Genomic DNA, 15,214 nt, shown 5'->3' on the forward strand with positions numbered 1-15,214 from the left:
ACACAGTGATATTTGTTGATGGATCAGGGGTGGTGAAGAGTGTGGTGAATAAGGACGAGATACAGGTTGGTGAGTTTGTAGAAAGATCCTTGACACGGGAGCAGATTTCAATTCTGTTTGGGCTGAATGACGATCAATTGAATGTGTTAGAGGCTGAGCCCGATGTTGAGGTTGTGAATGAAGAAGGGTTGGATGAGGATCCGTTGTTTATGAATACGGATTTTATTTATGAGAATGATGACATTGAGATGGAGGATGTGACTGCTGATGAGTACCCAGACTTGTATCAACATACGAACGTTGATCAAGGTGCTCCGGTATTTCAAGAAGAGGTGTTTAAAGAGACTGAGGATGAACTGGAAAAGGTTGTGCAGCGAACAATACCCTCACTCAAAGAAGTGACTGATGAGGACGTAGAAAGATGGTTCAAACGTCATAAAGTGGGTAAAATTATCAGCGCTTATCGTTATGTAGATCAAGAAAGAAAAGATACTGCTGCTGCTTGGGTTAAGGCTAATTAGGTGACTACCTTCAAGACCGTTTCAAAGGTACATGGTGATATTGTCTCCTGGCTCTATGATTCTGACCTTAAAGTATGTATAGTCAAGTGGGAAAAGAGTGTCCAGTATTACGAGAAGAAAATGGATGTTTTAACTCTACCGCGTTGGGATGTACGAACCCTCGCGAGACGTCCATTTATCAATCGTGGGGGTTACCGAACAGCTGAGTGGTTTCACCAACACTTACTGTTCGAGGTCAATCATGGCTTCAAATTCTTCAAGCCCCAGGTCCCAAGACGTAAGCGCATTGACGAGATTGATCCAAGGACCGGCTGGAAGAAACTTGTCTTGAAAGTGAAGCCGCCAAAGACGATGAAAAAGGTACCTGTGAAGACGATGCCTCAAGATATTTATCTGTCTTTCAACCGTTGGTACTATGACAATCGTACCAGCGAGGCAGTCATTGTTCTTGGAAGTGGTCTGAAGACTAAGTTTATCAAGATAATCGACCCAATGTGGTTGGTTAACTTATCAGAGACCGACAATGATGTGCTCTTCAGGAAGCAGATCTTGTTCGAACGCCAAGAAGATTACGACCTGGCTATGCAATTTCAACGAGTCGTTCGTGTGTTTCATGAACATGGAATTCATAGTTGCAGAGACTGGCAGTCAAAGTGCTTCAAATAAGTTAAAGACAAAGAGCTCAAGACGAGGGGGTGTATTTTAGTGCACGGTTTTGCGTCTAGAGTCTTTGTATTTATCGTTAACGTTTGTTTTTTAATTAATGTAATAATTAGTTTATTAAATAGCTAGTTCGTTAAGTTATAGTCTAGTTCGCTAGGGGATGTTAGAGAACTAGACATTAAATGTATTCCCTCCTGATTCGTTAGGGAAAGTTAACGAATCAGGGGGTGCTTCGCTATGATTATTTATGTAACGAAGGGGAAGCTGGTTCGCTAGGCGATGTTAGCGAACCAGATTACCCTCTATATATAGTGAACTATTGTTCACTTTAATGTAAGTTTTTGGAGAGTTAATTAACGAATGGTTGTCCAATCTCTCTCTCAAGCTTCACACTAATCTTATACAAACACCAATACTAATATATTGATAATAGATACACATATATAACACTGAATCAATGTTAATTATGAGCTAGATCCTTAATCGTATTAATAGTATAAACACAGATCTGAGATCTGTTAGTGGTTATTGTTATTGATACGAATCGAATTTGGGATCCAACAAACTATAGGTTAACTGATGAAAGCATGTGGTATCTCGACAATGGAGCTAGCAACCATATGACCGGTTCGTGAGAACATTTCACTGAATTAGATGAGAAGATCAGTGGGAATGTTCGTTTTGGTGATGGTTCGTATGTAGAAATAAAAGTCATGGGCTCAATATTGTTGGAATGTAAAAACATGGAGCAAAGAGTTGTGACCAATGTTTATTACATTCCCAATCTCAAAATCAATATTTTGAGTCTAGGGCAACTAACAGAAATTAGATGTAAAGTCGTTATGGAATACAATCAGTTACGTTTGTATGACATAAAGGAAACACTTCTCATGAAAGTCGAACGTTCGAAGAATAGACTTTACATAATTAATTTGAAGATTGGTAGAACCATCTCACTGTTAGTAAATTTGCAAGATGAAGCATGGCTATGGCACGCACGACTTTGTCATATGAACTTTAACACGTTAAAAGACATGACACAGAAGAAGTTAGTTAACGGAGTACCTCGAATTACACACTCCTCACAAGTTTGTGATGCTTGCTTGCTTGGAAAGCATAGTAGATCTCCATTTCCAAGGCAAGCCGAATCAAGATCAACTAAACTGTTAGATTTAGTTTCAGGAGATCTTTGTGGTCCTATCTCGCCATCAACTCATTCAGGAAAGAAATATATTTTCTTATTAGTCGACGATTGTACAAGGTACATGTGGGTATACTTTCTCGAATCAAAAGATCAAGCGTTTGAGACGTTTAAGGAATTTAAGTTGATGATAGAAATAGAGTTAGGAACCAAAATGAAGATGTTTAGAACTGATAGAGGTGGAGAATTCACGTCCAAAGATTTCTCCAAGTTCTGTAAAGAAAATGGAATAGCAAGACAAATTACTGCACCATACTCCCCGGAACAGACGGGCATGGTAGAACGAAGAAATAGAACAATACTATCTGCTACAAGGAGTATGCTAAAGGCAAGTAATATGCCTCAGATATTTTGGGCAGAAGCAGTAAGACATGCTGTCTACATCCTAAACCGAACACCGACCAGAGCTTTAGTTTATAGCACACCTTTTGAAGCGTTTAAAGGTGATAAGCCAAATTTGAAGTATCTTAAAGTCTTTGGTTGTAAGGCATATGCAAAAGTGTTACTACCACACTTAAAGAAGTTGGATGATAGAAGCACTGAAATGGTATATTTAGGTATTGAACCAGGATCAAAAGCTTATAGACTATTTGATCCTAGAACAAATAGAATTTTGTTAGTAGGGATGTACATTTTAATGAAAAGGAGTTTTTGAATTGGAAGGAGGATGCTAGAGGTAATAATCAAGAAGAAAACGATTGGACAGAATTTATAGTTGAAGATGGTTCAACAACAATTCTACCCGATAATCCTAAACCTCAGTCTGAACACTTTGAAGTTAGCAATCATGAAGAAGATGAAGAAGCACCTCATTCACCCGTTAATCCACCAAATTCACCAGTCACTCCACAATCATACACCCATGAACCAAACTCTGAAACATCTGCAAGCTCCTCTAGACCTTATGATCATACACCATTATGATTTCAAAGTTTAGAAGATATTTATGCTCGAGCACCATAAGTAGTTTTAGATTAAAATGAATTGTTACTAGTTGAAGCAGAACCAAGAACATGTAAAGAGGCAGCAATAGATGAAAAATTGATTGAATCTATGAAAGTTGAATTAGATTCAATCAATAGGAACAAGACTTGGATCTTGACCGATTTACCCAAGGATCATAAAGCAATAGGTTTGAAATGGGTATTCAAGACCAAGAAAGACGCAAGTGGAAATATAATAAAACACAAGGCACATTTAGTAGCAAAAGGTTATGTACAACAACATGGGATAGATTTTGAAGAAGTCTTTACCCCGGTAGCACGAATAGAAACTGTACACTTAATTTTAGCCTTAGCTGCTTATAACAAATGGGAGGTACACCATCTAGATGTTAAATCGGCATTCTTACATGGTGAATTAAAGGAAGAAGTGTATGTTTCTCAACCTGAAGGCTTTGTGAAACCACAACACAAGACAAAGGAAAAGTTTACAAACGTTCAAAAGCTTTGTATGGACTACGACAAGCACCACGTGCATGGAATGTAAAGTTAGACAACACGTTGAAGTCACTTGGATTTCAAAAATGTTCGCTAGAACAAGCAGTCTATATCAAGGCAAGTTCAAACTCTAATCTGATAGTTGAAGTTTATGTTGATGATTTGATTGTCACTGGATCACCGAAGAAAGAAATTGACAAGTTCAAATCACAATCGGAAGAAAAATATGAAATGAGCGACTTAGGTTTATTAGCCTAATACTTAGGTATAAAAGTCACCCAAACAGGGGGTGATATCTCAATTTAGGGGTGTTCAGGAAAACTGAAATCCGAACCGAAACCGAAACCCGATTAATCCGATCCAAATTATTATTTGGATATTTCGGATCGGATGATCCGAATATCCGAATAACTAATTCAGATTCGGATATGAATTTAAAAAAATTTCGGATAATTAGGATTATTCGGATATCCGAATAATCCAAATAACTAATATGTCTTTTTATTAGTTTTATATCCGAATAATCCGAATATTTAATATGTCTTTTTATTAGTTTTTTATAAAGCCCAGCCCAAGCAGCCCACTAATTTACAGCCCATACCTAATTTACCAAACCTCCCTCCATTAGCCGATGTTCATTCATCTTATTCTCATTACACCCACTATACACCATGTCACCATCTGCCAATCTGCCATAGCTCATCAGTCAACCACCGCCGTAGCCCGTAGCTCATCCGCTATCCACCATTTGCCACCCACCACCCGCCACTACCATAGCTCCATCAAGTCGTCAACCACCGTCCGCTATCCACCACTCGCCACTGTCGTAGCTCCATCGTAGAGTTAATTATATAATAGATTAATGATTTCATACTCATAGTTGTCATAGTTTTTCAGTTTGTATGTTTATTTATTTAGAATTTTATTTGTATGTTTGTTAAACAGGTTATTCGGGTCATTTCGGATAGTTTGGATTATCCGAATTCGATCCGAATCTGATCCGAATCAATTCGGATCAGATTCGGATCGGATAGGAAAGTTTCCAATTCGGATCGGATCGGATTTCGGATAGGCTTCTAAAATTTTCATATCCGAACCGAATAACCCGTTATACGATCTGGTGAACACCCCTATCTCAATTAAACAAACTGGTTATATGAATAAGATTCTCAAGGACTCAGAAATGCTTGAGAGCAATGATACAAAGATACCATTGGATCCAGGAATTAGACTAACAAAAGTTGAAGGTGGAGAACCAGTTGATCCCACCAATTATAGAAGTCTAATAGGATGCCTAAGATAACTCCTTTACACGAGACCAGATTTAAGTTATTCTGTAGGATTACTTAGTCGTTTCATGCAAGAACCAAAGGAGCATCATCTCAAAGCAATCAAGCAAGTTATTCGTTATATCAAAGGAACAAAAGATTATGGTATAACTTATCAAAGAAATGGAGGATGCAAGTTAATTGGTTAAAGTGATAGTAGCTATGGAGTTAACACTGAAGAAGGGAAAGGCACAACAGGAATAGTATTCTACTTTGGAAACTCTCCTATCAGTTGGTGCACTCAAAAGCAACCTACCGTAGCATTATCATCATGCGAGTCAGAATTCATAGCAGCAACCGCAGCAGCATGTCAAGCATTATGGTTAAAGAGATTACTTAGTGCTTTAACAGGATGGAAAGAAGAAACAGTAACTTTGATGGTTGACAACCGATCAACAATAACTTTAATGAAGAACCCTGTGTTTCATGGAAGAAGCAAGCACATAGATACTCGTTATCACTTCATACAAGAATGCATTGAAAAAGAACAAATAACTGTGGAACACATTGCTGGAAAATTACAAAAGGCTGACATCTTAACAAAGGTGCTACCAAGAATCAATTTCTTCACAATAAGGGAACTACTAGGCGTCAAAGACCTACTACAAGTTTATCGTGATTAAGGGGGTGATTGTTGGATATAATCACACTCAACTCGAACAAACTCGGAGGGTCATTTTAGTCATTTACTATTTATATTATGTTTTAGTTTAATATTCTAATGTTAACAAACTACAAGGGTCAAACCTGTCATAGGTGCATAGTCTTATCTAGGTAAGGTTTGCATACGTGGTTCATGAGATCCATAAATACCTTGGGAGCATTGGTTAGCCCAAAAGGCATAACCCTAAATTCGTAATGCCCATAACGAGTCCGAAAAGAGGTTTTGGGTATGTCATCTTTATGCACACATACTTGATGATAAACCGAACGAAGATCAATCGTTGAGAAGCATGAAGCTCCTTGGAGTTGATCATAAAGATCGTCAATGCGAGGCAAAGGATAACAATTCTTGATTGTGAGCTTGTTGAGCTCGTGGTAATCGATGCACATATGGAAGGATCCATCTTTCTTCTTGACGAAAAGAACGCGTGCGCCCCAAGGAGATGAACTAGGGCGAATGAACCCTTTGTCCGAAAGTTCTTGTAGCTGATTAGACAACTCTTGCATCTCGGAGGGAGCAAGACGATAAAGAGCCCTGGCAATTGGGGTTGCACCAGGCACGAGATCAGTTCGAAATTTAACTTCATGAGTAGGAGGAAGACAAGAAACATCTTCAGGAAACACTTCAGGATACTCACGAATGACGGAAATGTCCTCAATTTTCGGTTCCTTCTTTTCCACCACACGGGCTACGAATGCTACATACTTCTTGCGTAAGTACGTTTTGGCTTGAAAACAAGTGATAAGATTTAGGCTCATGAGAGATGGATTTTCACCAGAGACACGAATGATTTGACTATTGGTAAGCGGAACATGAATGAACTTCTCGAAGCACACAATTTCAGCACGTTGAACAGATAACCACTTCATGCCTACTATGATGCCGAAACTTCCAATGGCATAAGAATGAGGTCGATTGAGAACTTGTGGCCATTTAGATTTAATTTGCAATTTCGAATAACCGAATCAATTGCTACAGATTTACCATTAGCTACCTCAACAGAATACGAGTTTTTAAGTTTAGATCAGGGTTTAGCAAGTAAAGGCTCAAATTCAAAAGACACAAAGCTCATATCGGCACCGGTATCAAATAAAATGGTTGCACAATGGTCATTTACGAGAAACGTATCGTTCACCACATCACCGGTTTGCTGAGCTTGATTGGCGTTAATCATAAAGGCACGTCCAAGATTTTCTAGAGGAGCTTGAGCAGCTTCAACGATCTGACCACCTTGTGGTGCAGGAGCTAAAATGGCGGGATGCGGCTGAACTTGAGCTTGGTTAGCCAACAATGGTGAAGCATGTGGCTGACAAGCTTGCTGGGTTTGGTACGTCTAAACCTGATACAACGGATCTGGAGCAAGCTGAAGTGTGTTCACATGTGTGAGTCGTGGACACGCGTTGCGAAAGTGGTTAGGGTCCCCACAATTATAACAAGCTCGCATCTGATTAATGGGTTGAACATATGGCATAGGACGGGGGTTGGGTTGAGCGAACCTTGGAGGAGAATTTGGTGCAATTGTGATCTCCCGACAAGTGGCACTAAGGTGTCCAAAACAGTTACAAAAATTGCATTGACGGCATGTCGTACTAGCTAAATGATGTCGCTGGCAACTGTTACACAATGGGTGAGGTCCATTGTAGGGTTTCCTGAGTGGTGGGGCAAAATTGGGTTGGGTTGCAGTTTGTTGGGTTAGCGCATAATTCGTGTGTTTCCTATTAAGGTGCTTTGAGTAATGAGAAGGCTTGGATGGCTCGGGTTTCAACTCATTGGGTTCGGTAGAGGTTTTATCAGCAGGTTTCTTCGATTTCTTCAATGTCAAAGTTCCGTCTTTAACATGATTATTAGTTAAAGTTGCAGCAAGGTTAATCGCGTCACCTAGTTTCTTGGGAGCACTACTCAATACACTATCTTGAATTTGTCTCGGTAGTCCCCGAATGTACTTATCGATGGCACGTGAGGTCGGGGTAACAAGGTGAGGTACGAGTACACTGAGATCATTGAAATAAGAAGTGTAAGCTGCGTGCTCACCACTCTCTTGTTTGAGATTCCAAAACTCAGCTTCCAAGTTCATAAGCTCACTTGGAGGGCAGACTTGCTTGGTCATCAGTTCTTTCAATTCGTCCCATGGCATAGCCATGGCAGCTTCGGCACCACGGGTTGTCTTTTCCTTCACCCACTAGGTAAGTGCCCCTTTTGCAAAGACACTTGTAGCAAAACGGGTTCGCTTGTCATCGGGACACTCAATGTGGAGGAATTTGCTCTCCATTTGTTCGTACCACTGAAGTAGGGCAGTGGCACCTTTAGTCCCGTCAAACTCTGGGGGTTTGGTACTGGTGAAAGTCTTAAACGAACAGTGAGATGCTTTAGGCTCGATTAAAGCATAGGTGATACTAGCAGAAAGGTTCTAGTGTATTTGGGTCATCATATCGGGAATGATCGCGACTAGTTGTTTGGTGATTTGAGCAGTTAACTTGCAGCTAGGGGTTTCAGAAGAACGACGCTTATTGAAACGAAGAGATATTCTGCAAAAAATGGTAACAAAAATCATGAGACTCGGAATAGGGTGTGGTATAAGAATCCTTGTTAAGGTTTGCTTTTAAAAGAAATAAATAAATACATAAATAAAAATCATAACAATGGTAATAAATCTTCCGTGGAACTTTAGACTTTTCATGAACCACCATGGACTCTTATTTTCCAAAGACCAAAGAAACTCGAAATCAAATCGAACCGAAAGCTGGGTATTTGTGTACAGACTTTCGGTTAAAACACATTGTAAAACTTAGAGGGTCGGAGTCACACGCGCATGAACCACCATGACTTGCGTGACATCCTTAGGAGTGCAACCAAAATTCTTTTCACAAAGAGAACATGGTCACGTTAAAAACTTAAAGTTGTGGTAAATGGCATTGAAAGTGGTATGCTTTGGCCTAATAGAGTTCATGCCCTTTCCTAACTCTCCAGGTAAGCAACCGGGTCCCGCGTCTGATTGGGATTTATGTGCATTGCTTATCCTTAGGTTTTAATAACCTTGGTGTCAAGAGTTTCAGAAAACAAGCACGTTCCCCTTACAGTTACTACATACCCGCCATAAAGAACCATCTTTAAGAAGAAGAAATATCGGAACACCACGATAAAAATCAATTATTGAAAATGTTTGAAAAATCTTTGTTTTTAAGCATAAGCCTTGAACTTGTGTGTGCTTTGTGTACATGAGGCGCAAATGAATTGACAACAAAATATTAAGCAAGTGCATTGAACAATCACATAAGGCCCACATAATTTCTATTTACGCAACCTAAGCAATTAAGCAAATAAACTATAACTAACTAGAACACTACGTCTACTGTCCTATCTTATAGTCACGACTCTGATACCAATCTGTAACACCCCAGCTAAAGCGAAATACGCCCGGGTGTGACGTACAGATTGTTCAAAACACATGTGACACTATTAAGTGGAAATATTATCATTAATTTATTCAAAGGCATCAAGTACACAAGTGGTTTCAAATAAAGAAATTACAATGAAAAATAAACGTTCAACTCTTATTTAAAAGATCCTAGGTCTAGTGTCTTCATTCGTTTCATCCTCTAATAATTGTACTTGTAACATATATATAAAATAATGTTAACTAACTTAATAGTCGGTGAGTTCACACAATTTAAATACTACAAAAAAACTATACAATTCCATGAAAACTTGTGAAAAGCAAATAAGGGTTCTTTACACTCAAATCAAATGTCCTGAGTGTAAAGAATAAATGAAAGTCTTTTCCAGTTGGGATTGTGCACCAACATACTCAGATCGGGGTCCCTTTTCCACTCGAAACACGGTCCTGAGTGCAAAGGGGGGCGTATGATCATACTTATCGAAGAAATCCATGCACGTAATATTTGAGCAAGTAGCAAGTAAACACACAAGTCCATGATGCGCATTGTAGTTTGAAAATAATAAATAACGAAATTAAATTTTTGATAGGATATATATGCAGCCCCCGTATAGTTAAAAAGGGTAAAAAAGGGGGTGTGAGAAACTCACCTTTGGGATTGGAGATAACTTGGAAAGAAAAACCCTAAGTGCGTTAAATGAAACCGAACGATCGAATCTTGTGAGCTAAAATAAGAAATACGAGAATTACTAACTAATTAACGGGACTATAACGTTGGTTTTAAGGTTCATACGTTTTTATTTGCATATATACTTTTACCCTTTTAAATTATATTAATACTTAAGTTTAACGGATTTTTACGATTTATTATTAATATAATATTTCAAATTAAATTTGTATATCATAACGTTACGGGCTTTTAGTGTTGCCGGTATATTTTGTTTTAGTATAAATGTTGTCTTTTAGAATTTATAAAGTTCACGACGATATCACCGATATATATTTATATATTTATTTTGCGAGTTTTAACAACGTTTAGGGTTTGTAAATGTTTGGGTATTAAATTGTAAAGGTTAAAAATAATCTAAAACAAATTTTATTTAACTGAAATAATTTTATTTAATTTATAATGATTTATAAATATATATTTGATTTAAAACAATTTTTATTTAACTTAAAATAATTTTATTTAATTTAGGGTTTGTAAGTGTTGTTTTAGTTATGCCATTTTATTATAAGATATACGAGCGTTAGTACAGTTTCTTATGTTGACAGACTAACTTTCTTAATTTAGTGTGCGATATCTTAACAAACTTAACCCATATCAATCAAATCCACTTTCATCCATCGCTACAATGCGACAAGTACATAAACAGATCTAAGAGGGCCCAACGTAATGCACAATAACACATGCCCGGGCTCTACATACCCTCGTCTGAAACTTTAGGGCGCGTTCGTTTCACGTAATTCGTGGGAATTTAAAGGAATTGGAATTAAAATCCCATGACATGGCGTGTTTGTTTCGTTAGAATTGTAATCTTAATTCCATTTTGGTATGTTCGGTTGACACGGAATTGGAATTGGAATTGGAATTGGAATTCAATTCCTTCAAATTCCTTTAAACAAAGGGATTCTAAATCCTTCCATCATGTGAAGGAATTCAAGTAAATTTGATGGAATCTTCAATTGGGTGACTAATAGGGCTGACACTTTTACCCGAAACCCGAAACCCAACCCGGAAAAACACGTACTCGAACCCGAACTAAACCGACCCAAAACACCCAAACCTGAGAAACGGCTAACCTGAACCCGAACCGAAGTAATTCGGGTTAGTTCTCGAGTTTGATTTATAAGTTTCGGGTCAACCCGAATAAACTTTTAGTTTTAAAATTAAATATATTTTTAAGTATAATTGGCCGTCTTAGCCACTAACGTTATCAGAATCTGGTCCATCGATTGTTGTCATTACAACTCTTAAAGATCGATTGTTTATTGTTAATTATGTTTTCCGTTTATTTCTGATAGCAATCGTAATCGAAAAACCAAATCACGCCCGATTGAAGACAATTATGGTTCGAGTTAATTTTACTCTTAATTTGGATGGTTTTATCAAGTTATGTTGTTTTTTTATTTGATTATTTGCTTACGAGCAAAGAATAATTGTTTTAATTTTAGCATTATAGTTTTTTTTTATGTTTTTTTGTATTTTGTTTTGTTTTCTCGGATACTCGAAACCCGATTAACCTAACCCGAAAAAACCCGAACCCAAAAAAACCGAACCAAACCCGGGAGAGATTTGGGTTGGGTTTCGGTTTCGGTTCAAGATTTAAAACTTTGAAACCCGAATAACCCGACCCAAAAAACCCGAAACCCGAAAAACGAACCCGAAGAACGCCCCTAGCGACTAACATGGTCGCGTTCGGGTCGACATTTCGGGTGTGTTCACATTCAGGTCGACGCTCCGAGTCTTAGCGCTTTCAGCTCAGTGCTCCGGGCCGGGTCGCGTTTGGGTCAACGCCCCGGGTCAGCTCGCATTCGGTTCGGCGCCCCGCGTCAGTTTTGTGTTCGGTTTGACGCAAGGGTCAGTTCGGCTCAACTCGACCCGGTCCGCCGACGCCCCGGCCATTTCATGGACCAAAACGAAACAAAAATAAAAAACGAAATGAAACGAAACCGAACTAACCAAAACGAAACAGAAAAAAAAATATAAACTGAACAAAAAAAACTAACCAAAATAAAAGTTAAACCGAACCGAGTAAACCGACTAAAATGAAAAAAAAAAGGGAAACGAACAAAACGAAACAAAAAATTAAACCCGAACGGAAACAAAACAAAAAAAACGACATAAACGAACCAAAAAAACCGAAACGGGCCGAAACCAAAAAAACTGAACAAAGTAAGCAAAAAATGAACTTGAACCGAACAGAAACCGAAAAACAACAAAAACGAATCAAAAAAACCGAAACGGGCCGAAACCCAAAAAAATGAACAAAATGAGCAAAAAAACGAACTTGAACCAAACAGGAATCGAAAAAAACGAACCAAAAACACGAAACGGTCCGAAACCCAAAAAACTGAACAAAATAAGCAAAAAAACGAACTTGAACCAAACAGAAACCGAAAAAAACAACATAAACGAACCAAAAAAAACCAAAACGAGCCGAAACCCAAGAAACTGAACAAGATGAGCAAAAAAAACAAACTTGAACCAAACACAAAACGAAAAAACTGAACAAAATAAGCAAAAATAAACTTGAACCAAACAGAAATAGAAAAAAACGACTTAAACGAACCAAAAAAACTGAAATGGGCCGAAATCACAAAAAACTGAACAAAAAAAAACGAACTCGAAGAAAACAGAAAACGAAAAACCAACTTAAACGAACCAAAAAATCAAAACCGAGCCGGAACAAAACCCAATAAACTAACCAACTGAAGCAAAAAAAAAACGAACCGAAATGAAACTGGAAAAAATAACGAAACAAAAAAAAAACTAAAGCGGGCCGGGTCAGGTGGAAGCGGTTCGGATCACCAGCGGGTCGGATCGTCCAAAAACGTTGTGGGTCAAAGTGATTGCCTCCGACTCATTGGCCAACCACACACATTAGATGGAATTGGGATTCAATTCCAGCAAATTTCATTCCTATGGGAAAGTTAAAATTTCAATTCCAATTCCTAACTGATAATGTGATTTTATATCGCAAAGGTACGAACACAAGTGCCACAGATTTTACGTTACTTTGTAATCACGGTAACATAGCATATTATAGTTACATCAGTGATACAAATCATCTTCACGATTCTAATATTGTACTTGCCATGAAACAAAATGCGTCACCAAATATAATCCATCAGAAGAAAAAATACCAATCAGATACAAACAAACCATAAAAAATAATAATAAGAAAAAACACTTGCTAGACTCCCTAAAACCAGTTAATTAATAACAATTCCATCACTTCCTATTAAACCAAAAGAAACCCTCTTCTTATCAGTCCCAAAGTTGAACTTAATATCTGATACACCATCATCAACAGCACCGCTGGTAGAAGGGAAATTGAAAACGATCCGCTCTGATTGATTCGTTCCAAAACTGTAAGTTGGAATATCAGGCGATTCCTTTGACTGGGGCGGTGCATGTGGTGGAAAAGATGGCATGATGGACGGTGTTGGTGGCTCTGATGCTGAGCTGGTGGTAGCAGCGAACGGGAAGGTGAATCCACGCCCATTATCAGATGATACAACCTGTTGCGGGTCTGGTCTATTGAAGGTAATAGGCTTTAACATTGGTTGAGATGGCCTCTTTTTAGTGAGATCTTGACCGTTGACTTTGTTGTCAAATGACCATGGTTGACTCTTCTCTTTTTCGTTGGTGTCGGGAGCCATAGACTTCTGATTTGTAGCAAGCATATAAAATAAGTTATAAAAGTATTGCAGGTTCATCCACCATTGGGAATATTGACAATGTAGAAAATTAAGCTCATTTAGAGGGAATATATCATGGCTTAAAAGTATTGTACATAATGAATCATAAGTATTTTGGTGAAATATGATATTTTGCAAAGTTTAGAGAAGATATTCAGCTTGCCCAGTTATTATGTTGCATGTCAAGGGGTATGCACGGGTCGGTTTGGGTCGGTTTTGCCCATTTTGGGCCCAAACTGAACCAAAAAAAAGAAGATTCATCTTCTGGGTTTTTTAAAAACTATTCAGATTTGGTTTGTTCGCTTTTCGGTTTTTAAAATAGGTTCAGTTCGGTTTCAGTTTTTTCGGTTTTCCATTTAGGCTTAAAAATTTTGGGTCGATAAAAGAAATTGACCCAATGATGGATTCGGGCGTGAAACTATGGGCCTAAAACTTTTTGTTAAATAATGATTAACTGAATATTACACATTTAGACCAACTACAGAATTTATTATATTCTATAAGTTACTTAACTTTCAAAATTAAAAATTATAATCCATGAATTTGATAACAAAAATGTGGTGGCATATGGAGAAGACAAAGAAAATATATAAAAGTACCTCATATGCAGCACTGGTATTCGTGAAACCATATAAAGGCCCGGGAGCAGCAGAATCATTAACCGAGGCAGATGTTTTGGTTTCAGCATTTGAAGTCTTAATTTGATCTCTAAAACTTACTCCACCTTCGGGTCCTTTAAAATATCTGCTGTCACTAGACATGCCTCTTCTACGCAAATCATGACCCAATGAATTAGTATCTTGAGACGGTAATCGTTTCCACTCGGTTGCTAGCTTCAGCTCAGCTGCCTTTTCTTTAGGGGTTGGCTTGTGTCTATCAAGCTTCTCTAATATCTTTCTAACCGTCCAGCAGAATTTGTGTTAGCATCCCCTTTAAAAGTTTGTTCATTTTTATCTGCTGCATAGAGATTTTAAGTACCACTAGTTCTTGTATTCTTTTGGAATACAGGCATAAAACTTCTGGAAGCACTGGAGGAAGATGCAATTCGAGCAGAAGAGAAACTTTTAGGTCCTTCAGATTGAGGTTCGGTTACAAGTTTGTTCTTAACACAACGAATGGGGCCCACAGATCCATGCACAACATCCATGATATCACTACTTGTCGTCGTCAAAAAAAAACAGAAGCACATAGTTAATTTATACTTTTAAGTGAACTACATAGTAGCCTATATATTAGGGCTGAGAACGGTTCAGATCGGTTCGTTTATTAGGTAAAACCGAAACTGAAGTCATCACTTATTTGAATATACAAACCGTTCGGTTTTTCAGTTTATTTTCAGTTTCGGTTCGGTTATAGTCGGTTCTTTTTCATTTTTCTTTTAATTCTGTGTAGACATTGCAAAAAAAATTGAAAATGCAAATTTTAAGCTTGTAGGAACGTATTAGAGTACTATATATATATTTAATTTAAAAACAAAAATAGGCACGTGTTTGATGGAACCATATGAATACAAAGTTGCTAGAGTGGTAGAGTTTAAAATTCAAAAAAGTTCTTAATCAAAAAACACTAAAAGTTTAGT

The 15,214-nt window shown here is 37.8% G+C and overlaps 1 protein-coding gene across 1 annotated transcript; it reads right to left on the reverse strand.

Annotated features, from left to right (window-relative positions):
• Positions 1-13,010: 13,010 nt before the first annotated feature.
• On the reverse strand, positions 13,011-14,920 carry LOC143574780 (uncharacterized). The gene is made up of 2 exons (XM_077059319.1): positions 14,235-14,920; positions 13,011-13,602 (listed from the first exon to the last, which is right to left on the reverse strand). Exons 1-2 carry the CDS (start codon positions 14,394-14,396, stop codon positions 13,147-13,149), a joined length of 618 nt encoding a protein of 205 aa, XP_076915434.1. The 5' UTR covers positions 14,397-14,920; the 3' UTR covers positions 13,011-13,146.
• Positions 14,921-15,214: the final 294 nt, after the last annotated feature.

Source organism: Bidens hawaiensis, unplaced genomic scaffold (genome assembly GCF_021521415.1).
Source record: "Bidens hawaiensis isolate Kalapana, Puna unplaced genomic scaffold, B.hawaiensis_p1.1 tig00027101_1, whole genome shotgun sequence".
In the NCBI taxonomy this organism is placed as follows: Eukaryota; Viridiplantae; Streptophyta; class Magnoliopsida; order Asterales; family Asteraceae; genus Bidens; species Bidens hawaiensis.

Excerpts from the sequence above, each read along its gene's own strand:
- LOC143574780 (XM_077059319.1), bottom strand. The coding sequence starts at position 14,396 with ATGTCTAGTGACAGCAGATATTTTAAAGGACCCGAAGGTGGAGTAAGT. Across the intron at positions 13,603-14,234 it reads ATACCAGTGCTGCATATGAG|AAGTCTATGGCTCCCGACAC; the intron begins GTACTTTTATAT and ends GCTACAAATCAG.